The sequence below is a fragment of the Molothrus ater genome, chromosome 12 (genome assembly GCF_012460135.2).
Source record: "Molothrus ater isolate BHLD 08-10-18 breed brown headed cowbird chromosome 12, BPBGC_Mater_1.1, whole genome shotgun sequence".
Lineage (NCBI taxonomy): Eukaryota > Metazoa > Chordata > Aves > Passeriformes > Icteridae > Molothrus > Molothrus ater.
Genome location: NC_050489.2, coordinates 5,417,009 through 5,443,163, shown reverse-complemented (window position 1 = coordinate 5,443,163; position 26,155 = coordinate 5,417,009). Strand labels below are relative to the sequence as shown.

General features: G+C 39.9%; 1 protein-coding gene across 1 annotated transcript in view; it reads right to left on the bottom strand.

The window, feature by feature from the left end:
* The window catches only part of LOC118691203 (neural-cadherin-like), a 62,168-nt gene that overhangs the window by 14,249 nt on the left and 21,764 nt on the right, over positions 1-26,155 (bottom strand). The window contains exons 6-25 of the mRNA XM_036390315.1: positions 25,595-25,844; positions 22,687-22,829; positions 20,178-20,350; positions 19,018-19,186; positions 18,068-18,238; positions 17,365-17,537; positions 16,190-16,357; positions 15,746-15,995; positions 15,521-15,648; positions 14,456-14,642; positions 13,583-13,726; positions 12,188-12,471; positions 10,068-11,682; positions 8,930-9,023; positions 7,578-7,762; positions 7,139-7,368; positions 3,986-4,257; positions 2,985-3,199; positions 1,850-1,977; positions 503-630 (exon numbers count right to left, since the gene is read on the bottom strand). Of these exons, the coding sequence (XP_036246208.1) occupies positions 503-630; positions 1,850-1,977; positions 2,985-3,199; positions 3,986-4,257; positions 7,139-7,368; positions 7,578-7,762; positions 8,930-9,023; positions 10,068-11,682; positions 12,188-12,471; positions 13,583-13,726; positions 14,456-14,642; positions 15,521-15,648; positions 15,746-15,995; positions 16,190-16,357; positions 17,365-17,537; positions 18,068-18,238; positions 19,018-19,186; positions 20,178-20,350; positions 22,687-22,829; positions 25,595-25,844 (5,107 nt within the window). The remainder of the gene's footprint in view (positions 1-502; positions 631-1,849; positions 1,978-2,984; positions 3,200-3,985; positions 4,258-7,138; positions 7,369-7,577; positions 7,763-8,929; positions 9,024-10,067; positions 11,683-12,187; positions 12,472-13,582; positions 13,727-14,455; positions 14,643-15,520; positions 15,649-15,745; positions 15,996-16,189; positions 16,358-17,364; positions 17,538-18,067; positions 18,239-19,017; positions 19,187-20,177; positions 20,351-22,686; positions 22,830-25,594; positions 25,845-26,155) is intronic.

Genomic DNA, 26,155 nt, shown 5'->3' with positions numbered 1-26,155 from the left:
TTAGTTTTCCCTTCTTTCTGTTAACTGACCTCAATTCCTTCATTCTTGATTCTTACTCTCAGGGTGAGCTGATCAGTCATTGCTCTTTTCTGGACTGTACCCAGGTGTTCCTTGTTCACCCTGCACTGTGGGGCACCAACTGCACCCAGGACTCTGATGTCAATTGGCCTAAATTTATGAGGTTTTAAAGAGCAGGCTCACAGTGACTTGACAAACAGACAGAAATCCTATGGGTGGAGGGTGGTACACAGGGCCCACAAAAGCTCCAGTAACAGCCACAGAGTTTTGGGGTTGTCAATTAGTACTGCAACACTACTCAGTGGAAGACTGGGTCCTTAAAATTTGTTTAGTTCTTTGAGGTCCAGGCTTGGTCTAGAAGGCCTGAGAAAAGAGGAAATGCTTTTTATGCTCCTAGCCATCAATAACTTGGCTCCAGTCTAACAGGTCAAACGTTCACAGGCCTTAGAATCAAGTGCCTGTCAGGGAACCTCCAGGAATGTACCTTGCTCTCCGTGGAACAGAGCCCAGGACTTCACAGTCCGTGCGATCTTCGGTGGAGAGCCAGCGGCCGACGCCTTCGATCTCGGAGAGCACAGCGGCGCTGCACCGGTCCAGGGTGAAGCTGACAGCCTGCACAACACACACTGAGCTGACCCTCCTGCACAACACACACTGAGCTGACCCTCCTGAACAACACACACTGAGCTGACCCTCCTGAACAACACACACTGAGCTGACCCTCCTGAACAGCACACACTGAGCTGAGCTGACCCTCCTGAACAACACACACTGAGCTGACCCTCCTGAACAACACACACTGAGCTGACCCTCCTGAACAGCACACACTGAGCTGAGCTGACCCTCCTGCACAACACACACTGAGCTGACCCTCCTGAACAACACACACTGAGCTGAGCTGACCCTCCTGCACAGCACACACTGAGCTGACCCTCCTGCACAACACACACTGAGCTGACCCTCCTGAACAGCACACACTGAGCTGACCCTCCTGCACAGCACACACTGAGCTGACCCTCCTGCACAACACACACTGAGCTGACCCTCCTGAACAACACACACTGAGCTGACCCTCCTGAACAACTCACACTGAGCTGACCCTCCTGCACAACACACACTGAGCTGACCCTCCTGAACAACACACACTGAGCTGACCCTCCTGAACAACACACACTGAGCTGAGCTGACCCTCCTGCACAACACACACTGAGCTGAGCTGACCCTCCTGAACAACACACACTGAGCTGACCCTCCTGAACAGCACACACTGAGCTGAGCTGACCCTCCTGAACAACACACACTGAGCTGACCCTCCTGAACAGCCATACCTGCTGCACCCAGCCTCAGCTTCTACTTCCTGCCACTATCATCCAAAATGGGCTGGGGTGTTCCCTGTTCTGTTCATCTTGCAATAACCAGTAGAGCCAAAATGGAACCATTTAGCAAAGTAGGAACTTCTCAACTTTATTTGTGCTTCTGAGTATTTTAACCACTTACACAAGACCTGTAACTGCATTTGCAAGTAAATAAATATCTGCTTTTTGTTCATAAGTAATGGATTCCAGTGGCCACATTCTACATGTGCTCCAGCAGAGCTTAGAAAAGGTAAAGATAACAGAATATGGATTACAACTTCAGTGGATGTGAAATTCACAATGAGACTGTCCCAAAATTTCTATTACTCATCAAACCTACATGAGCAGTTAGGATAATACCTATTGTCTGTTCTTTATTGAAAGGCTGTTCTTTCTACCCTCCTGTATCTGCACAGGGAAATATTTTTAGAAATATTAATATCATGATGTGAAAAAAAAAAATTCCAATAACTGACCTGACCATTGGTTCTGACTTCCAGTCGATGCCACTTCTTGTCTGCTACATTCAGGTGACTTGGAAACTGCAGCACCACAGAACCTGAGCCATGGCTCATCTTCAGCACAGGAACACCACTAGAGAGTTCTAATACAACATGAACAAGAAATTAAATTTCAGCTACAAAATGTCACTTTTGGTATCTCAGCAGTTAGTGACTGTACTGATTTAATGGTTATTGCTAGTCACATACAGGGGGGTCACTACAGAAATAACTAGAATTATACCCTATATCTTCTATTAAGCAGAAGTACTCATTCAGTATATTATTTACTTATACACTTTAGATTATTCCACTTCTCTGTCAAAACACCAAAACTAATTCCTGAGAAGCAATCTGCAATTTTATGATGCTCTAAAACAATTAATATATGCGGGTTTCTTCTTTCCCATCTTCTACTCAAATTTACAAGTAACTGCAAAGCAAGGCAAAAAAAGAAGAGGTAAATTATTAACTATTCAATCACATTACCTTCCAATTAATCAGGAGACTATAAAATGCCAACCACACTGTTCATCTTTTATGTTAATTCACAAAAAATGAGCAGCAGTAACCTTTTAAATATGTGTCAACATAAAGCACTGAGTTCTACTTGTAGATGAATCTTCCCACAAAGGCAGGTGGGGCTGGATTCACCCATCACATCATTGCCAGTTTAAAAAAAATCTGCAAAATTGTCCCAAGACCAAAGGGAGTTTAAGTGGATTTCTTTTCTCACCAAACTAGATAAGAATGACATGCAACTAAGACTGCACTACTCATGTAATACCTATCTTCAAAGCACCTAAATTCCTTTATAGCACTACAGTTTTTCTAGGCAGGTTATTTTTTTTTATATATATACATCAATCTGTTTTGCTTTCCCCTTCATTTCTACAACTCTGTGATGAGCCCCAAGCCAGAGGTGCAGGCTACAAAAATAGACATCAAAGGAGAAAGACTTGTTAGGAAATGCTTCAAAATATTTTTACACCACAAAATAAATTACCTCATTAAGTGGAAAGACAGAATCCATAGTCTAATTGTTACACTGGTCACAAACAATCCATTCCCAAAAGACATTTAATTTTCCCACATCCTTTTGCAGAAGTACCTATTGCAATGAAGTTTTCTGTGCTCCCAGGTTCTGTATTTGATAAAGGGCCACTATATAGTAAAAGTCCATCTGGAACCACAGTAATAAACTCTAGAGAGAGTGAGCTTTCAAAACAAGGTCTGATGGGACGAAACCATGCATAACCATTTCCATGGAAACTGTGCTTTGTCTGCTGGCAGTCTGGTCCATGAAAGGAAGCAGGACAAAGACATCTGAAAGACCATAAACAAAAGAAATAGTCAAAAATCCCCCATGTTCAGCTTTTTTTGGTTCAGCAAATGCAGAACTTAAATCACAGTTTAAAAATCAGCAAAACAAAGATTTTAGCAGAATCTTAGGTGTGTTTGCAATTATTAAAATGCTCTAAGAGTACAAAGTATTTTTGTTCCTCATACTAACTCCCTCAAAAAAAAAAGTATTTTTGAGGCCAAGTTCTTGAGAACAACGAACTTTTTTTTCCTAAATAACACAGAACATCAAACATCAATTTATTACAGAGTAAACTTGGGGAGGTTAATTTCTAGCTGGAATTCATTTCACTAAGGGAATACTGCTGCATGCCAGGTGATGCTATAATAAAGCAAGTTTACAATCTAATGCTTTTTAGGCTCCTTATTACCCATTGTTTGAACTATATTTCACTACTACATCCCTGCTGCTACCATTGATACTCACTTTTATTATTACTCTGTTGGAAAAGAGAAAAAAAAAACAGGCACACATGCCTTTGTCCTGAATTAGGTGCTCTTAACAAATGACAAGTGTTAATTCTGTGTTCCCCAGGGTTTTCTTTGTTCCTCACACACTTTTTGGGACCACAGCCCCACCGGGGCCATCAGGAAGCCCCTGCTGCTGTTAGGTTTACGCCCCAACGCACACATGTGGGGTTTTTCTGTTTCTTCTCCAGTCAGACGTACATTTATGGTTATTTCAGGCAGGTACCACTCCACACCTTAAAAACAGAGGGCAGAAGTAATGTGCAGAGCAGGTTTGCTCACCTGTAGCCGTTCAGAGTGTCGACACAAAGGCCCCCGTTGAGGCAGGGGCTGCGGGGGTAGGAGGAGCAGGGCTGGTGCAGGCGCTCGCGGGCGGAGCAGGCGCACAGCCCGCGGCTGGAGGTGCTCAGGGACACGAAGGACACGCTCCCCGTGTCCATCAGGGTGGGGATGTCACTCACACTCAGGTGGTTTGTACAGCCCTCACTGCAGTTGGCACTCCTGCACTCATCAACGTCGATCTGAGAAATGTTCAGTTGCAGAGCTGACTGCATCTGAGAGAAAAGACAGCACTGCTGTTATCCTAATGAAGGTTTTTACCTCAATTCTGAAAAATCAGAGCCATCAGAAACTTAATTCAGTGTTTAGTTTCTTGAGCATTACTTAGTAACAGCCCTGATTATGTAGGCAAGAAAAATAATTTGAAAAATTCAGGAAACATTTCATTAAAAAATTACAGCAGCAGCATATCCTAAAAACTTGATCACTGACATGATTGAGTGTGAACATGTACTGCTCTAATAACATTATTTTCAAGACCATTATTAGACCATCTGTACTGGTCTAATAACCTTATTTCCAAGGACCAAAGCTCTGAGAGCAGTGACACTCCACCTTCTGAGCTGCAGCATCTGCATCACACCTCTCTGCACTTCAACAGCAGCAACAGGAGTGTTTCAGCTCAAGCCAGCATAAATCCTTCCTCAGCAGTAACACCCAGATATTATTCCTTACATTCTCTCACACAAAAGGATACAGACACAGCAAAATGCAGAGCTGAGCTGCTTTCAATAATCATGTCCACAGACAGTGACCTGACAAGACAACTTTGTAGCAACTTGGATTTAGTCTAATGATTTGTGACCCATAAATTTACATTTCATGTCAAGCTGTCTGCAACAAAACACAGTTCAACATACTGGATGCTGTATTCTATGCTACATTCATCTTTGCTAGTTCACTGTTTTTATTGCTAATTGGGCTTGCACCTGAAAGCCCAAGTACCAAATAAAAAGAGCCTCAGTGTAACCACAGCTCTGGTAATGTAGGAGTAGTAACTCTGAGACCACAGTTTCCATTCCAAATGGAGCAAGGAAGCACTGGCAGAGAGGGAGGGAAGGGAGCTCACAGTGTGAGGGCCAGAACAGAGCTACCATTAGTCCTGGCTTTTTGTCCTTCAGCCTGCACCCCTAAATTATCACAGTTTGTTCCTTCCACTAATTTGGGAATTTTGCACAGGTGTTTGTTATAAAGCTTCAGAATTTCATCTGTATTTGATTATTCAAATACACTGAAATGTGTACCCAAAACCTGAGTTTGGATTAGTGAGGCAAAAGACCTCACTACTCTCACAGTGGTACACAGATGAACAAGGTATAAAAAAGTAAAACTAACAACACTGGAGCTTTAATGTGGAGGTTTTTTTCCCAAATGGTAAAACATATGACAAATATCTTAAAAATAAGCTTTGAAAAGATCAAAACAAATACATAAATACTCAAGTGCTCCTATTTTTTCTCATTTGTGTAGAGATCTCAGTTCACCACTCTAAGAACTTTGATCTTTATAATGCTTTGTCTCTATATTCTCAAATACCATAAGATGTATTGATGCCATGCCCCCAAAGGCACAGAGTATACTTTGTAATGACATGATGCATCCTGTCAGTGCAGGCCTGTGTCTGCTGCCCACGTTTATCACCATCACTGGAGAGTCTGTAATGCACATTTAGACATCCATGTAATACTGTTATTGAAAAACTGTATAAAAACAACGTTGGCTCCTTTAAAGTATTAGGATGGATTATTTTTTTGCTAAATAAAAATTGCTGTTGTAAAATTATATCCCCAGGAGGTAATGCAAACATATTATTTATGTAGAAATTCAATGAATAATTCCAGTGCTAATTACTTATTTTCTATATTTATAGTTATACACATAGAAAAACTACTGGAGGAATTCTCCAGCTATGATTGGTTTTCTGTAAACTATTGGTGATTACTCACTAGAACTATTCATTAAATATTGAAAGGTGGTATATAATTAACAAAAACATATTTTTTCATTAAAATATGTGAAGCAATCCCCTTGTTACCACTTTGATGAATTCAGGTGTCATGTATTATGGCAGAGAATATTTGAAATCTATAGGATTTTCTATCTTATTGTAGCAGTAATTCAATAAATATGCAAAAGAAGCAGTCATTACCTTTCATGAATACTCTCTGTCTCTGGCATTCCCTATTTGGTCACTCTGAAGGCTCTCATAATCCACAGAGCCATTCAAGATACACCAAGAAGGAGGCAGCTAGTAAGTTAAGACAGCCCTGTTTGGTTCCCAGACTCAGGCAGACTCCACCATACTCACACAAATTGAAAGTGCTGATTTCTCTTTGGAAAAATCATCCATATGATGTATCGTGTATTAAATCCAAAATGGCCAGGGCAAGTGAAAAGCTCAACAGTGTCACTTTGCCTTTGTGCAGGGCTACAGAAAAATCCAGCTATGGCCAAGACAGACTGTGTCTGTAACTGAGTCAGAGAGCAGGACAGTTAGGGAGCACCAAGAAGGGGAGGAAAACATCTTCCATCCCAAAGTTTTTTCCTTGAACAACTGTCAAAGAAGCTGGGGAATGGTGTCACTTTGTATTTGAAGCTGTCCTTTGGTGAGATAAATGCAACCACAGGATTGGTTGTCTCCACCTCCACTTACCTGTTGCAACTGTTCCCTAAGCCACACATTCCTTCCAGCAGGACTTTTCCTCTGAAGTGTCACCTCTTTGTACTGCAGAATTTCTGTTAGGGTGTCATCAAGCCTCCACTCTAAGTGTCTAAACACAAGCTGATGTGGGGATTTGGGGATAACACAATGAAACACTGACTGGATAAAACACAGTATCTACCCCATGGCAGCATTGCAGACCCATTATTCTGCAGCTCTCCAGTGACTGTTCATTGAACCAGGAGTTAGTACAACCACACCATCCCAGTATGTATAGCACTAAAAAGGGAGAAAGCCTGAATTAAACACTTGTTTTTGTCCTGAGTGCAGCAACAAAACCTTTATCTGTAGATGCAGAGTAGTTTTCCACTGAGGTTTGGGATGTACACCCTGCAAACCCAGTGTTTGGCCGAGTTGCAGAGCTGAGAACCAACCTCAGTTTTGAACGCTGCCATCTCCGCGTGCACTTTCTCAGGTCTGTAATAGGCTGAGCCAGCACGGACTGCAAACCTCACATCTGTCTGTTTTCCATCCCTGCCCATCACACTGAAGACAATCACATCACTCAGCTTTGCAGGTAACAGCTTTGCAAGGAACTCCTTGAACTCGCCATGTCTTGTTTTGCCATGTTCATCTCTCCTTATGAACTCCTCTGCTGTGATACCTGGTCAGGGGATTCAAAAATAGACAAACCTGAACACGTGGGAGCTCACGGGTTAAGATCTCAATTTATTTCTTATTTAACAATATGGAAACATACCAGAAAGTAGCCTGCAGTGATAAGCAAATCAATGATGTAATAATACCTACACCCTGTAAACATTGAGTTAGAGAAGCAGCTGATCTAAACCCTCACCAGCAAATAAAACCAACCTGAGAAACGCACAGTGGCTGAGTTTTGTATGGCTTCATTTTCCAGGTCTCTGACATGGATTTGTACTGTAGATATAACATCAGGACAAACTCCATCAGAAACTCTAACTCTTAAGTTGTATATTCCCTGAGGAGTGTTATCCACCATCAGCAAAGACCCAGTCCTCTGATTTAATCTGAAAGATCTAGACAGAAACCTTCAATTAGGAAATCTTAACAAATCAAAGTTGAGGTTTCACATTATTCATTAACACCATTCAGAAGACCTTAAATGTTACTGTGAAGGTTATAGGGCCAAAACTCATGGGAATTAGCCAACAACCTCAGAAAGGCACCTCAGCCACCTTAACTGAGAAATGACAATCTGCAGATGTTATAAAGAGATGTTCCTGCCACTCAGCCTTTCCCAGATTTGAACAAATGCAATGTGCAGTTGAACCAGGTGGTTGAGCACAGTCATCATGGGCAAGCCTCTGAGGTCAGTAAAAGGGGTAAAAACAAACCCACACTGATCATTCCATGTTCTCACATCTCTATCTGGAACAGGGTAAGTCTGTATAAAATCTCTCACAGCATCTTCGTTGGACACCTCAAAGGGCCAGTAATCAGCAATTATGGAAATATTCCATGACCATTATTATGGAACAGTGACCTCTCAGCATGGAAACAGGCCCAGGGGCTGCTGATGGACAGAAAGTCTTTAATTCTGGGCTACATAAAGCTTTAAACTTTTAGTCATAGCACAGACTAAAATTCACTTTCACATCCATTTTTTCCCTTTCAGACAGCATACAGTTATGCCATAAACCATCTCACTTTATTATATGAACAAATAATATCTAAGTAGGAAGGGTCCTATTCAACATTTCAATTAACAGAAAAAAAACCTCCACTAATCTGAGTCATGGTTTTCACATGCAATTGTAAATTTATCCATCAAAGGAGAACACCAAATTCCCTTCCACTTTTGATGAAATTACTCCATTATTTGCTTTTAAATTCAGGATTTGTATTCCAACAACCCTAACATCTGAAAGCAAGCATTAGGACTCTGTCTATTTTTAAATTGGAGCTTACAGAATGTGCATTTTAAAGTAAATTAATTATGACATCTGATTAAAAATCAACATCATGATGTGATCCTGCATTGTCTTGGAAAAAATATTTAGTGCAAAAATTTCTTAATACCTAGGAACTCAAGTGAAAAAGAAAAAGAGCATTTGAAAGGTACATCCCTTAATACATTCAATAACCCTGGCTTTATGCACATCCTGAACACAGAGAAATACATGGTGAGAAAATAATTACAGAAGGATAAATATTACTCATTTTGACAGAAATACAATCCTCACTTGAGCAGTTTTCCTTCAGAGAGAAATGTTTTATTGTCCCAGTCATCCTGATCTGGTGCAAACACTTCCCCAAGCACTGTTGTTGACCATTTTCCTGTTGAGATAAATTATAATAAATCTGCATTTAATTTTTGCTTTTCAGTGCACTTTATATTCTGTGACATTCATTACTGCATTTATTATTTTCAGACTCCTGCTCGATTTAGTGATGGTTATGATCCAAGATTCTTAAAACAATGCATAGCCTGTCATATGATTTCTGCCAGTTCTGGCAATGTGAGCACACTGGAGATGCCACATGAAAGAAGAAAAGCTGGAAACAGCACAAAACAGCACTAGAATCATACATAAATACAACTCTAAAAAACTCTCAGACAAAAGAAAAATTTAAAATCACCACATCAGAAGTTAATTCCAAATGTTTCATTGCTACTCTGTTATTTTGAAGAGCACACAAGTGGAACCCAGCAAAAGAGGGAGAGCATCTTATGGGGTGCAGCTGGGAGAGAAGGACATGATAGGGAAAGAAAGGCAGGAAGACACCAAGCTGGGCCAGGTCTTGGTGATTTTTCCAGGCCCTTGGAGGCTGGAACAGAAGTGGAAGATCCAATCAATTTTTCTAAAACAGCAAGAGGAACAAATCCAGGGAAAGAGACTTTTAAAATCCACAATCCAGGTTCAGCAACATGGGAGATTTTTAAGGTTCAAATCTGGAGCCAAGCCAACCTGGTTGCTTCATTCTCTCATTTCTACAGTATGATCTGGTCATATCTTTTTTATAATTTAGGCATACTAAACTCAGAAAATGTAACTGCAAAATACCTTCTGTAGGTGAACACTCATTAATGGAAAATAGATTTTATGGGTTTATAAAAATACTGCTTTTACTGCAAGTTCAATATATACCTGTTTGCAGCTAGATAATCTTTTACACACTAAGGTCTTAGTTTAACAAATATATTTCACTTATTCAACTTTACTTAGTCGTTAACAGAACAGGAGCTGCAGTTTTGAAGTGTGTAAACCATTAAAGAAACAGATTAACAGACTGCAAGAAAGAAATTAAGTGTAAAATTCTGCTCCTTCATGAATCTGATCTAGTATCCAGAATCTGATCTCACATCCAGCTAGCACTTACCTTTGTAGCTGTACACATAGACCTCCTTGTGGCCAGACTCATGGCAGTTGTCATTCTCATCACCAATTGTTATAGTCAGGGTGTTTGTGGAGCTCATAGCTGGAATCCCATTATCTGTTATAATTATTGGCATGTGAAACACCTTCTGCTTTTCTCTGTCAAAGGACCTCAAAGCTGTTATAGTTGCTGTGTTATTTCTGTTGTCAGTAAGAGAAAAGTCCAAGGAATTCTGATATTCTGGTGGCAATGAGAAGGTAAAGGGTGGCCCATTTTCCTCAGTGTCCGGATCAAACGCGTGAAGCAGCTTTGAGGTATGGTTCATATGCACTATCTCAGGTTTCAATGTATTTTCCCAAACTACAGGCATGTATGGTGCTTCAAACCTTGGTCCATTGTCATTAATATCAAGCAAGTTAATTAAAACTGTAACGCTTCCAGTGCGGGCAGGTGTCCCCTGATCTGCAGCTTGTACAACTAAAGCGTATTTCTGAATGGCTTCACGATCAAGTGCACCTGCCACAACCACGTGGCCAAACTGGTCAACCACAAACTGTCTCAAAGGGTCTGAGTCTGACTTTATAGAATAAATAATCTCCCCATTCAAATCAGAGTCCTTGTCTGTAGCCCTCACTGTGGTTACTGTAGTACCTACAGGCACATCTTCAAATACAGGGTTTGTCTGAATAAACTGAGAAGGGAAAGCTGGGCTGTGGTCATTTGAGTCTTCAACTTCAATCAGGCACACTGCAACACTAGAAAAATCCAGATCTTCCACAGTAATAGTAAGATTAAACTGTCTTTCACGGGCATTCTCAAAATCCAACTTTTTTTTCAGTCGAACAGTGCCACATTGCCATTCTTTGTCATTCTCAATATAGAACTTCTCATCTGGGTCTCCCCCAATGATACTGAACATTAAGTCTGCATTTTCCCCAACGTCTGCATCTGTAGCACACACCTGCAGGACTTCTGAATCAATGGCACTGTTCTCAGGAATTGCTGCCTGCCACAGCTTCTTTGTGAATTTGGGAACATTGTCATTGACATCTGCAACCCAGACAGTGGCAGTGCCAGTTCCTGTTAGCCCTCCCCCATCTCTTGCTTCAACAGTGAGGAAGTAACTTTCAGTCCTCTCCCTGTCTAGCAGTCCTCCTGCCACGTGGATGGTCCCAGTACTGGGGTTGATATTAAACATGTCAGTACCAAACTCGTTCTTCACATTTTCAGTTATCCTGTAGGTCAGGACAGCATTCACACCAACATTTGGGTCATCACGGTCCACTGCAGCCATTTCCATGACCAAGGTGTCTGCAGGAGAGTTTTCAAAGACATTCCCATTGCAGTCATCAGGCATGCACGAGAACGTGGGTGCATTGTCATTTATATCCCACACGTTGATGATCACATCAGCAAAGCCTGTGAGTCCTCCTCCACCTTCATCAGTGGCCAACACAATGAACCTCCACAGGGCTCTCTCTTCCCGGTCCAGCCTCTTGTGGGAGTAAATGCTGCCTGTTTTCTCATCTATTGTGAAAATGTCACCTGCACCATACCCATGCAAGGAATATCTCAAATCTCCTCCATCAACACCACTATCAGGATCACTGGCCATAACCTACAATAGTTTTGAAAAAACCAAACATGGAAAGCATGAAATATGCAGTGACTGCATCACATCCTATATGCTGCTCCAGTCTAAAGGAGTTCAAGCAAAAGCATATGGCATGGTATTAACATGTGCATGCCAGGGAATAGCAAATCCAGGGACAATTCAGGGCAGGCAAATAGGCATTTTTAACAATGTTAACAATTTTAGTATTAAAATAATATTATATTCTTCATATTCATATAGGTAATTTAAATATTACATTCGGATAGCTACTTTAAATTGTCCATTATTTGCTTTTCAGGATTAACAAATGATCCATCCTGTTTATCCCACTTACTATCCCTGTATTTTTTTCCACAAAAGTCCATTTCTTCTCTTCAGTGATAAAAAAAACTTAGTCAAAATAAACTTCATTAATAATTATGTGCTGAGTTATTTTTAACATAATTGTACCACAGTAATCTGTGCTTTTTCATTGAAATATTATAATCTGTGGAACTGCATACACTACCTGAAGTACAAAGACTGGCAGCGAATCCAGTTCCTCAATTATACTTCCATAGTATTCATTGATAGAAAAAACTGGAGCCTCATCATTTTTATTCATGATGTTGATGATGATAACTGCATAATCTTCCCATTTCCCATCAGAGGCCAACAAGTGGATCTCATACATTTTTGTTTCTTCATAGTCCAGTGGCTGGGCAATGACAATGGCTCCTGTTTCTGGATCCACATCCAGCACCCCTCCTGTGTTTCCAGCTGTGATCTGATACCGTAGTTTAGCATTTGTTCCTGTCAATTACCAACAGTGTCAGAAAACACACATTTCTTGAAGTAAACTGATGGTGAGATGAAGTACAAATCACACAATAAGCTATAAAAATAATAGTGGTATTATTTTTATTTTATCATTGTTGTGGTCTTTTAAAACATGCAGCTATGTCAGATTACTTAGCAGCATTTTCAGTTCTGGTGTGTCCAACTGTAGTTTGTCTCTACAAAAGTGTCTATGCAATGAAGTAATAATTCTGTTTTGACTTTATTTAGAGGGTAGAAATGAAGTGCCATATATGCATCACATCAGGTCCCCTGTCCAACACTACAGAGCAGATTTACAGGCAGCCTAAGTCCCAAAATAAAAGTTCCTTGAGTCGTAAATCCTTCTGCAGTACACCTTCACCACATTTGCCTCAGCCTCCTACAGAGTGGGAGGAATCCAGTGCAGTCAGGATTTCCTTGCATTTCACAAACACACAGAGAACTGTCCTTGGGACTTGTGCAACAAAAAAAAAGCAGTGTTTCACCATACAGTGAAGCTGAATTAGCAGTGCTCCAGGGTCAAAAGATGGAAGCATTTACTGATCTGTCTCTCTTTTATAAGCATTGGTTATGTACTTTTACATGATTAGTGAATGAATTTCTGGCTGATTTGTGGATAAACCAGTGTAGCTAAAATTCATCATATGCATTTAGGAAGTCTAGATTCAAATAAAACAAACAAACAAACCAAACACAAACTATACTGTCCATCATAGAGAAAGCAAATGAATCTCACTAAAATGAAGTCTGACTTATTCTAGTTAACCAGGACATTTTTATTGGCACTCATATTTGTAAGAAAATGATCTGGTCTATAAAAAGTTTGTATCTGCGGGCACAGAAATTATCTCCTATCATCCCACATTAGTGCATGTCTCCTGAAATAAGAGATTGTACCTCACAGCTCACAGTTATGAACTAATGCTCATGCCTGAGCAGTGCACACTTAAAGAAGTTTTAAAATCTAGGGACAGAAAGACATTTCCTTTTCTCACACCACCAACTATGCCTTGGAGTGCTGAGATGAATGAAACTGATTAATATTTTGGAGAGAGCTGTGGGGGATTGTGGGGCAGTGCTTTACCTTCATCCTCATCGTTGGCACTGACTGTGAGGATGGTGGATCCCACATCCTGGTCCTCGCCCACGCTCACCTCGTAGACGCTCTGCGCGAAGACGGGCTGGTTGTCGTTGACGTCGCTGATGGACACGCGCACGTACGCCGTGTCTGCAGAGACAAGGAGCCACACACTCAACCCCCAGCTGTGCCACTTCTGTCTGCTGCCATCCCTTCACCTGTCTGCCTGCACCTTCAGTGGGGACAAATGTGCAGGCAATACAGAAACAAACCCTTAGGGTTGTGGGCTGCCTCTATACCAACATTACTCAAAAGCACAGGGTATCAAAGAAATGTCACATCCAATTTGTTTAAACGTATACTACATGAATAATTGAGTCATTGATGCCTAATGTGACAGTTGTACAGTGTTTAGTCATAATTTTTTGTCCTGAAGCCACAAAATTTTAACTTTTTATTTAAGCGGGGCGATCAGTTGAAAAAAGCATTTTCTATCTTGCATATTCCTGCTCCATAATTACTTCTAACTGAATATTATACATATGCAGTGCTTTGAGAAACACTTGCTCTGCCCAAAGATTTGCATCCTACAGATAACAGGCACATCTTTACCAGCTGATCAATACTCTCTAAACACTTAATATGAAGGCCTATAGTTTTTATTTCATGCTTGATCATCACGTAAAGCTTATCTTCCAGCTCTGATACAACTGTTGCACAGCTAAACAGTAAAAAAGCCACCACAAAATCAGAACAACAGGCACTCTTCCACAAGACATGAAAAAAAAGGAAATTACCATTTAATCTTGCATTTCAGAGCTTCTATTTTCAGACACAATCCAAGTAATATCACACTTACCACAGCCATCTGTCCCTTACCAGAGTTTGGCTTCCCATGCTTTCCAGGTCGAGCTGATTCAGAGCCATCCACTGACTTGACTTCCAGAAGGTAGGAGCCCTTCTCCTCTCTGTCAAACACTGAGGTGGTGTAAATGGAGCCAGTCTGGGGGTCCAAGCGAAAACAGGTGTAGTCTCTGCCACTGTCATGTAACAGGGAGTAAGTTATCTACAGGATTGAAAAGAAGTTGTTAATAGATACTTTCCTTTTGTTGAATAGTTCACAACTAGAATAGCACTTAAGGAGAGGAAGAACTGTCCCATGCCTGAGTACTTGATCAGGCCAAGGAAGCTGGGTAAAACTGCAGCTCCAGCAATCTGGTCTAAAGCCAATTAACTTCCTTGACTGCTGATCTGTAAAGGAAAATAATTTGTCTAATCAGCTCCTGATTTCACTAGCATATGTTTGTACAGTGCTTGTGCTGCAGCACTAAAACTCAGCTAAAGCTCCCAAGTAGTTCTACAACATCCATAGGTGAGCTGCATTTGAACCTGCTCAGGATCACAGACCATGTTCTACCCTCTATTATCTGCATGGTTTTGTGACTTGACTTCAGTTTGCACTCTTCTTCTAAAGATGTATCTATTTTTGTATCCATTCCTTGCTGATTTGTTTAATCAGCAAGGAATACTTCCTCTTTGGGTGTTCACTTGCCATATTTTGTAAGGACTCAGTTTGCAGTATTGCCAATGATTTCCAACTCACAGAAGCTTTTAACAGAGCTTTTCTTCCATCCATTTATCCAATCTCATTGTAGGTCTATGTAGAACTTTCCACACAAAGGAATTCTACAGCAAGCATTTCAACTAAGCTACAGGCTGTGTAAATATTTCCTCTTTGTTTTCTGCCTCACACCTACTAGTTTTAGTTGCATTTTTCACCTGGCAACACAGAGAAGCATGTAATTATCTACTTTATTTCATTCTACATTTCTCTATTAGTCATTCCTTTTCTAGGTTGAAGATTTCTAGAGTATTTAGCCACTGCTCCTGCAGAAGTCATTCCACAGCTTTCATCAAGGGAGATGAAGGTGCCCACTTTCTTACCTCCCCATGCTGACCAAGGTCGAGGTCAGTGGCAGACACCTGAGTGACAAATGTCCCCACCTCAGCTCCCTCTGTTACTGAGGCTTCATAAATGGACGAAGTGAAGAATGGGACATTGTCATTGACATCTAGAACATCAAAAAGAGCACACAGAGAGACAACTATAAAACTTTAGAGGGAAACAGTGCAGGATTATCCTGTGCCATCACTGAGCAGCTCACACACCTGTGACATTAACATGGACCGTGGTGAATGCTGCCAGAGGAACTGCAGCCACGTTCTGTGCTCGCACCCGCAGCTGAAAGCTCTTTGTTGTTTCATAGTCCAGGGGCTCAGCTACCAGGATTGAAGCAGAGCCATCATGTCTGTTTGGAGTCAGGTAGAAACGCACCGGCATGTTGGTCTCTGGGACAAGCCCCTCTTCCAGGTTGTAAGTGACACGGGGATCTCCAAGGGGAGAAGTTGCTTTGATTGTCTGCACAGTTCAAAAAGTGTGTGTAATCAACCCTTCTGCAAGTACAGCAACATTTCTAAAAACTTTTGTGCTTTCATTCTCCCAGATATTCAGCTACAAAACACAAAACTCTTATAAAAGCTCACTATTTAAGCAAATAAACAATGTTCAGTTACTCTGCAGCCTGAGAGCTACAGACAGACAAACAACCTTACCAAAATTGAGGCATCCCGTGTCGTATTCTCTGGAATAACAACTTCATAGCTGTCTCTTTCCCACTGTGGAGGCTGGTTTTTTGCACTGGTTACAGTTACAGCAAGTTCAACTTTACTGCTCCTGTTGCCTCCATCTGTAGCAGTAATCTCTCGAATTATAGATGACTTCTGAACAGTAAATTACAGAAGGCTTTGAGCAGGCCTCCAAAATAAATTAATACATACATTTAAAGGTACACTTAAAAATAGCCTTCACAAAAGAAAAAGATCTGAAGATGAACTCAAAATATGAACTAGGTGTAAATTTGATGAAAATTCTATTTACTTTACTTAGGAGGGTTGGAAGATTTTGCTATATGTCTCAATAAACGTAAGCAAATGTCACACAAAATTTAAAACCAAACAGAACCAAAAAACCCACTTTATGGAGGCCCTGAGTTCTTAAGCTTACCTATTAACAGTTCTTGTTGTTAGGTCTGTAGGGTTCTTAGATTCATTAAAGAAAATATATTAAAAGGATACTCCTTCACCAAACTTTTGTGTGTCAGTTATTTAGAAGTTCAATTTCAGTATTAAAAGTATCTATTTAAAGACTGACATCTACACCAATAGTTCAATTTCAAAACAAATTACTTTAAAATCTGAAAGTATCAAAATGCTTGTGTAGGTATTTAGAAACAGCTGAAACTGATCAATTTTAGATAACTATGTGAATTATGCTTTCACCTTCCTGAGGGACAGCTATGCTTAATGTACCACAACTGACATATAAAAACTTGGGAATCTGTATCAGGAACAAAATGTCACACTTGTTCCCATTCAGGTTTGTGTGTTGACTCATTGCCTGTAAACACAACAAAGTGCTACACCTGGGTTCTTGCTCCTCTGCTTCTGACCTCAGTCCTCCAGCCCTTGGAATCAGCATGCCAGAGCCTGAGAAATGGGAAGAGCAAGTCTCAGAGGCAGTGCTGTGGCTGCTGCTTCCCAGCTGAAAGCAGGGCTTGGTCATATCCAATTCACAGCCCATGAACCCAGCAGCTAAAAGCCTTAGGCTCATGTTTAATTTAAATAGAAGCATTGATCCTTAAACCTGAGGAGTAACCCAAACTCATGACCTCAGTCCCTCCCATGATATATTGAAATAGTCAGCTTAAAAAGGAAAGCAAGCACCATACCTGAGATATGGGCTGGTTCACAAACACCCAGCCTGTGGTAGGATTAATCTGTAAATAATTTGGTTCATCACTTGCTATGGAATATGTGATGGCAGCATTTGAGCTGTAGTCATCATCACGGGCTGCAACACGCAGGAAGCTGGTCCCAACTCTTGTGTCCTCTCTAAGGAAATCTAATGGAAGGAAAGGATATTTCCAATTGATCATTAATTTCCTAAACTACCATGGACATTTTAGTAAGTCATAAAGAAATAACTGCCATACATTATTACTCTAGTATAATTTGCTCTTCCTTGTAACAATAGCCACACACACTGAGTATTTTAAAGGGCTGCTATTACTCCAGAGCTACAGATTATATCTGAACTTCATATTACCCCATTCATAACCTGGAATTCTTATTTCTTATAAGATACTTCTTTTAACTGTATTTTAACCCACAGAATAATTGCTCTGTATGAATGACATGGCTATTGTTTCAAGGAACTTTCCCATAATGCAGGCCTATGAGCCAAGGCTGTACATGTTACATAACAAAATTACAGTGAGCAACAGCTCTGCAATAAATAAGCAAAGTGCATCTCTTGATGCATCAAATTTGTCACATGTTCTACTGCCAGGATAGGCAAAAACCCAAAAATCTGAGACATGGGGTACGCTCACACTCAGGGCACTGAAACTCTATCCAATGACTCTCAATTACATTCATAGTGGGTGTTTTCAAATCTGGGGTCATTGTCATTTTGGTCCAGGATGACAATATTGATCTGACATATCCCAATGAGTGGCTCCGCTGCCTGATCTGTTGCTGTCACAGTGATGGGATATTCCCTCTGCTTTTCTCGATCAAATACCTGAACAGTTGTCAGAACTCCTGAAAACAAATTAAATATCAAAGAGTTAAAATTCTGTGCATCTGGCAACATTCTTCATGCAGATGTTTCTTTTTCTGTCAATACATTGGGATACAATGCAGTAGGTTAAGTACACCTATAACATCAGATTCAAGGATCCAACCCTGAGATTTAACAATTGCAACAGCTGACATTTTACTGCTCAGGCAGACTCAAACTTTAGTTACACTTACATCTACACACCAGAGGAATTTGAATTAGAATGGAAGTGTAATTTAAGTTTAGAAAATGGAGGTAAGTACAAACTAAGAAAATGAGTTTCTCAAAAAATTATTTCTTTTGAAGAGCAGTAAGTACAGGGTAAAGGAATGTTTCATATCTTTTATCCTTCAGAAATTCAGCCCGAACCTAGTTTTGGCCTTCTAAGATTTAGTTCCTTTGCTATTTGTAAGACTGCTGTAATTTGGATAAAATATATGCCATTAGCAATGTTGCAAGGTAATGTACACTTAAAATAGTTTTGTTTGGGTTTTTTAATCTAGTTACAAAAGCACACAAGTTACTTCACAAAGCAGAACTTCCACATTTCAAGGAAAACATCAGCTTTAGTTCAGTACTGGACATGTATGAAACTTAGTTTCATGGAAGACTTGTTCATGCAGTTAATACAGTTTATATTTGGTCTGCAGTCAAAACACCAAATGAAAAAGCATGAAGTCTGATTTTATCTAAGCCTTTTCCCCAACAGTGTCACCAGGTGGTTTCTCTATGCCATTATCAGCACTGACATTTGCTTTACCTGTGTCAGGGTGAATGCTAAATGCTGGTAGGACACCATCTCTGTGCATCAAGCCATATTTCACTATTCCATTGGCCCCTTCATCAGCATCAGTGGCTTCAACCTGCAGAACAACAGTCCCTGAAGGCTGATTTTCCAGGACAGAAGCATGTTCCCGATAATACTGGCACTAAGAGAGGGGAGGAAAAGAAAGAAAGAACAATTTAAAAAAGAGAAAAATCAAGGACTTCCCTTGCCATTTGATTTAAAAGTATACTAGCAGAAGAAAAAATAATTATTTAGCTACATGTCCATTGCCATGCTCAGCTGTTAAAGCTTTATCTTACCATGATTAATTTAAATTTCCTTTGCTATTTTGTGGTTATACAAACAACACAAAACATGAGGCCACTGAGCATCTCCAGCTAATGAAAATATTTGGAGAAAATGTTAAAGTTGCTTCCAAATGCAAATATTTTTCTATATTAGCAAAGGTCTAATGAAAAAAGGGGGCACACATTTGCCCGAACCACAGAATCGTTTTTGATCAAAAAGGGATTTCTACACAAAGTAATTTTGTCAAGGAGAGGCTACTGAGAATTTCTAAGAGTGACATGAATAATTGCTGACTTTTCAAAATATGCAACATTGCTCATCAACATCTGAGCCATCAGTACCACACCTGAATATAGAAAACAGATCTTTAATATGAATTAACATTCTGAAACCAAATTCAAGCATTGATTTTTCACAATTAAGCTAATTGATTTTTCACTGTTTAAGCTAAAACACTCATTCTTCTCTCTTTCTTTAGTTGCAGACACACAATCATCAGAGGAAACCTGTGTAATTTAGAGAGGTGTTCTGGAACAAGCCCACTGCACAGACAGCTATCCCTGTGGATTCCTGCTCACATGGGATCTCCAGAAGTGTTTCACTTGGTCTCACCCTCTGAAATGCCAGAGATGAGGTGTGGCTCAGGGAACAGACAGGAGCTCACAGGAGCTGTTCTGCCACAAGAGCAGAACAAAGCCTGAAAGCCTTAGGGAGGGATGGAAAAGAAGAAGACAGGGCCCAGAGGGAAGGAGAGCACCTCCTGACCAGCTCATCAGCTGCAGTGCCAACAGTGCTAAAACATTTTTACACAGTCCAGTACAAATGCCAGAGGCTCATATATTTACCTTCTGAAAGACGGGTTTGTTGTTGTTGACATCATCAATTTTCACAACAACCTGGGCAGTACTTGTGAGAGGATGGGGCCCTCCAGAGGCATTATCATCAGTAGCTGTGACATTCAGAACATATTCTGTCCCCTGCAGCTCAGGAAATGGGCTTGCACGAAGCCTAACTAGTCCTGTAAAAGCAACAGGTTGTGGGGTTTTGCTGCATTAACCCATTCCCATTATCCTTCTCACCAGTGAACATAACAAAGCATTCTGGCTTTCCTATTCACCAATAAAGCATAAGGCTGTGCTGTTTAATTTAACTACAGTGTTTTTACTGCAGTCCCCCATTAAAGCAAAATAAAGACATCACAATAGGTTTGTCTGCAGGTTTGTCCACAGAGCAAACTGAGCCTACAGCCACAACTCAGCTGCCCTGCACCTAATGACTTCCATCAGTCTGCAGCTGCCATGGACAGCTCAGCTGAGACTCCTTCAAGTTTACCTTCCTGCAGCTCAGATACAGCAGCACTGAGCACCAGAGGCACAGGCTGAGAAAGCTCTGTTCTGGCTCTTAGAATCCCCCCCAGGACACAGCCTGCTGGCTGGGACACACAGGCACTGGCAGAAAGAGGTGCTACAAATGCAGAGGGCACCACAGCTGCCTGAGATCCTGCAGACAGGGGCTGCCATTCTTTTGCTCCACCATCCATCACATCTGTTATTCATCAGGAATAATCACAATTGTCATCACAACAGAGTATTTTCACAGCATCAATGTCACTAAATTTGCTTGAAAATGTATTGTTTTAGTTGCAGCACTTATCTTTGACACTTCTCCACAGTGCCTCCACATTTCTACAAGAGGGTACAGACTATTCCCCTGACATCATTCCTGAAAAGAAACTGCTCTAAGCCACTCTATAAACCTTTACTGGTTTATTCAGCAACAACAGCCTAAAAGTGTTTTAGAAAAAATGCTAATGCTCCTAAAGTTAAGTTTCAAATACTATAGAACTAATTGGCAAAAAAGTATAAATGTACCTATATTTGATTTTCTATATTAAAACTGTGGAGCTAATCCCAAGAGATGCTATCAATCAAATGTTGAAATGCTCTGACCAAAAAAATCTGTTTCTCACAAAAAAGGTCTTCAGAAGTGTCATGTCTATTAATGCTGTAGCTTTTAGACACTTTCAAAACCTTTGTTCCTCTTCAGATGCCCAAGCATCTGTAGAAATTTAACTCTTGGAACCTGCAACTCTATTTTTAAGTCAGAAAGGAAGGGAAGGAGCTCATAGTAAACTCAGGGTCATGATTCAATGCTTGCAAGTTACCCGCAGACTGTATTTTTGGGAATGTTTCAGATTCTTACATTAATATTGCAAAAACCATGATTGCATTGAAATTAAAATTTCATGTTAAGTGAACTCTATGAAATAATGTGAAGGAGTATCTAAGGGCAGCTTGCTCCTTCCTATGTATTCAATGCTTCTGCTTTGGAAAATCTAAGTTCAGATTTTGATTGCAGTTCAAAATACAAAGCAGTTTAACTGAAGTTAATTAAGTTACTTCAATCCTTCAATGGGATTTCAATTTGTTTGCCTGTTTCAATCTCAAAACATCCTCTTCTGTTTTTTCAAGCAATCAACAGCAAATAAATCCTATTAATTTAAAGGGATATGCCAACCTACTCAGATGTTGGTGTTTGTGCACTTATTTCCTTTTTTTTTCCTAATGAGGACACCAATGTGGTGGGACCCTTTTTTCTTCTCATGTTTTGAAAATATGTGACTATTGAAAATAACTAAAAAGATGTGAGCATTGGCATTTCAGAACAAGTGCCTTAAACTGCAAAGTATTTCTCCACACATCTTTTTTTCTCATGCCTGCAGTATTCTTGGCTAAACAACACCAGTCATGTGAATGACTAATCTTAAATGAAAAATATACTTGGTTAGTTCAGATTTTATGCACTTTTATCTTCACTGAAATAAAACAGTGGTGGTCTCATTCCACCTACAAACACTTCATTTTGTGTCAGCACAACATTGATAAGTCCAGCCAGGAAATGTTTGCTCTCACCAGCATAATCAGGACATTGACACAAGTATGGGGTGGGAAAAGCCTCATTTAAAATCCCAGATGTCCAGTTTCTTATATTAAATTCTATTCAGATACTTGTCTGACATTTTGGAATGTCACCCTGTTATCAATAATAACATTCTCTATTAATTCACTGTCTCTTAAAGTACCTGTTATCTATAATAATGCCCTCTATTAAGTTACTGACTGAAAGCAAACACTGAACAGGTAAGAGAGGTCAATTATACACAGATTTGAGGAAATTATACAATTTTTTATCTTTATAAGAGAGTATAGGCATTCTTCCCTTGCACTTGTTAAAATGAAGCTTCAAAGATAGCATATGCTATTCAGTTTATTCAGATAATAAGACCAAATTCAAAGTGCATCACAACAGAACCAACATTAGGACCACAGCAGTAAAGAGCTAATACACAATTACCTTTCTTAGGGTCAATAACAAAGTTCCCTCTCTCATTCCCAGACAGAATATCATATGTCACACCATCTCCATCAGGATCAACAGCATTAACTGTGGCAATCAGTGTGTTTGGGCCTGCATCTTCAGAAACAAAGCTCCTGTAGCTGTTAAAAAACCCAGACAACAGCACAGTTAAATTAAATTCATTAATTTAACCAGGGTATAATATGTACAGAACTAAGCTTTACAACACCTACTAACTAGCTGTTCAAAGGGCACTGCAGGAATTGGTACTTTCTAATACAATTATACTGATATGATGCTTTTTTGTTAAGCAGTGAAATTATAACATTGATGATCTATCCAACCATCCACATCCTTCTGTTGTTACCCCCATATTTCCCTCCAAACTTTCAACAGCCTTGAAGATGAGCTGTGCAACAAGACTTGTGCTAAATGCAGAATTCACGTGGGTTTTTTTAGTTGAAAAAAATGAGCTTCCTGATGCACAGACTCCAGGCTAACATTTGCTAAATTAAAGCAGTTCCCATCACAGCACTTTCTGACAGAAGCCCTCAAAAGACTTTCAGTGCAGTCCTTGCCCCAGCAGGACTAAGATGAGAGTGAGATGTGGAGGATATGTGCATAATGTCAGTTTTACAAAAATCTCTGCTCAAGTCCAGACACATCACTGACATTGTAAGCTCTTAAGAGGCATTATCAGCCTAAGCTTAATGCTCTCTGGAGTAGAAAAGCCCCCTGCTTTAGCAAAGTCCCAAACATTTATTATTTTATCTGACTGCACTGAGCAGTGGCAGACTAAGCACCCACCAGGCCTGTCCACAGGAGATACCCCAAAGCTCAGCTGTAAGAGGAGCTGCAGCTGGCTGGATCCACCAGAATACAGATGCACCACTAGGTTAGACTGCTTATGGACACACTGGCCAGATGCTGAGAATAGCAAAAAATTGAAAGGAAAAGAAAATGGATGCACAGGAAACCTTTTCCTTCGCTTTTGTTGTAGAGATTTGTGCGTTTTCCATGAAACCTCCATAGAAACAGCTTCTTTTCTTCCCCCAGTTTTATATGCAATGGAGTAAGAGAAGTAAATCATTCTGGTTTAGCTCAGTCACAAACCTCAAGATACTGTCTTAACTGTGCATTTCAATAGCAAATGAACAGTAATACTGATAATTTTTTACATGAAATACAGGGAGAGCTGAGATCAGAAGAGATCTCTTAAAAAAGAAAAAGTAAAAACTGACAACATGAAAGAGAGTGGTAGCCTTAAGCATTTCCTAACTGAGATAAAGAATAACTGTGATGAAAGAGAGCTCATGGCAAGGAATCATGAGTTTATACTGGGCTGTAAATCTGTTTGAACAAAGGGCTAGAAGGACAACATCATCACCTAGATTTGTATTAGTCTGCCACAGAGCACAACATTAACTGCAAACAGTCCCTCAACAGGCCCCAATTTACATATGTTCACAATGATTCCATTTCATGGAAAATTTCAACTAAGTTCTGTCTGAAATTTACCTCTGGGTTGAGGATTTTTTCATAACAGGAAAGATAAAGCAAAATCAAAGCCTAGTTAAAAAAAACCTTGAGATAATATGTATTCCAGGAGATGAATTCAATTCCAATGCCTATCTACACATACACACAAGAGTAGTTTCCCTGCTATTGCACAGAGAACAGAAAAACTTCTTGTGAAGTTTTGGTAATTTCAAATAATATTAATTTTAATCATATTCTTCAGTAAACTTTAAGTACAAGAGCTGACAGGGATTTTTTTTACGTTTTGTTTTCTGTTTCAAATTTGTTAGAGATGTTTACAGCATCTTAAATAGTATCACTCACTTCTGATTCAAATATTAGGAACAGATGCAGATAAATATTCAATATCTCTGAATAATAAAAGAAATTAAATTAAAAATAGGAAGAGTGAGAAACATAACCTGGTTTATCTGAAAATATAGATAAATCCAATAATAAATTCCAAAAGATCAAAATTTCCAAGTCATATCTTTTCAGCAATGTTTAGAAAAGAAAGAAAGGCACAAGATTTTGAAGCCAGAGGTTATCTGCACATAAAACAAGGACTGTCAGAAAGCTTTGATGTTTTGTTCAGCTAAACCCCAAGCTTAACATCACTGAAATCTTTGCTTTGGTTTTGTTCTGGGCAACTTCTACTTTTAAGAGTAGAAGTTGGTGCAGAAACTGACTGGAAATTCCATTACTAAGCCTCTAACATCACTGCAAGTTTTTAGCACTTCTGGAATTGCTTTGGATGCTGCCGAGTCCCAGATATGGAAGAAAAGTGCTTACATGTATTTAGAAGAAAAAATATATACATACAGTTTGTAGCAGATGGAAAGTGAAATTAAGTGAACTCCACTTAATGGCACTTATCTTGTGGGCTTTGTAATTCAGTTGCCATTTAGGATTGTGTCATCTAAGCATTTTTCTTTGACAGCTATAAACCAAGGATGCAGACTGTTGACTCTAAGTTTAAACTGCCTAATTAAAAGGCAAAATTCCCCCATGTCTCTAGATGAGGGCTGATGGCAACAACTCTGGTGCCTGTTTTTTCTGCCTGATTTCCTTTGGTTGTGGAGGGATGCTCCTGAACTGCATAATCTGAAATTATTGCACCATATCTTTTGGCAGACACTGGAAAAAATAAAAGTGCATAAAAGAGATATAATAAATAATAATAAATTTAAAATGTAATAAGATATATTGTTTATATACTACCTTTTTTTAATTGAGAGTTACAGAGTCATAATATCACCTCACATTTGTCAGACTAGCTCTCAGCATGGATTGAATCAAAGCCAATTGCCATTCTGTGATCAGCCATGCAACCAAAATACAAAAAGCAACAGTAAAAGATAACAGAGTCTGAAGAATATATATTTACATAGTCTGAGAAAACTCAGGTGCTTCATCATTCACATTGGAGACATGGATCCTAACAGTTGCTGTGCCAGTCCTGGGCTCTTCCCCCTGGTCCACAGCCATAATGATGAACTCATAGAGGTGGTTTGGGCGCTCATAGTCCAACCGTGTGGCAGGGAAAACAGTGCCATGAGCAGTAATGCTGAAGTCTTGGCTCAGAGTGTAATACAGCAGCTGGGCATTCTCCTTGGAATCACAGTCAGTGGCTGTCACTGGGAGAAGAGAAGAGAAGAGAAAGGCATTGTGTAGATCCAAGTTAGTGAATTGGAATGTTAAGTGCATTTACTACTTCTGAGGAGGGATTTGCCTTGGTATGTGGTGTTTGAAATCAGTCAAGAACTCTGCTGTCCCTTGTGCTTTTTAATGAACTAACCCTTACTCAAAAATAAGGAATTTTTAAAATCAAAAGTTAAGTCCCTGGGAGAATTTAGATGCTAGATCTTGACTTTGTTAGAGTCCTGTACCATCAAGGATATATTCCCACAGAGAGAAGTATATTCTCATGTCCACCTGACCTACACTG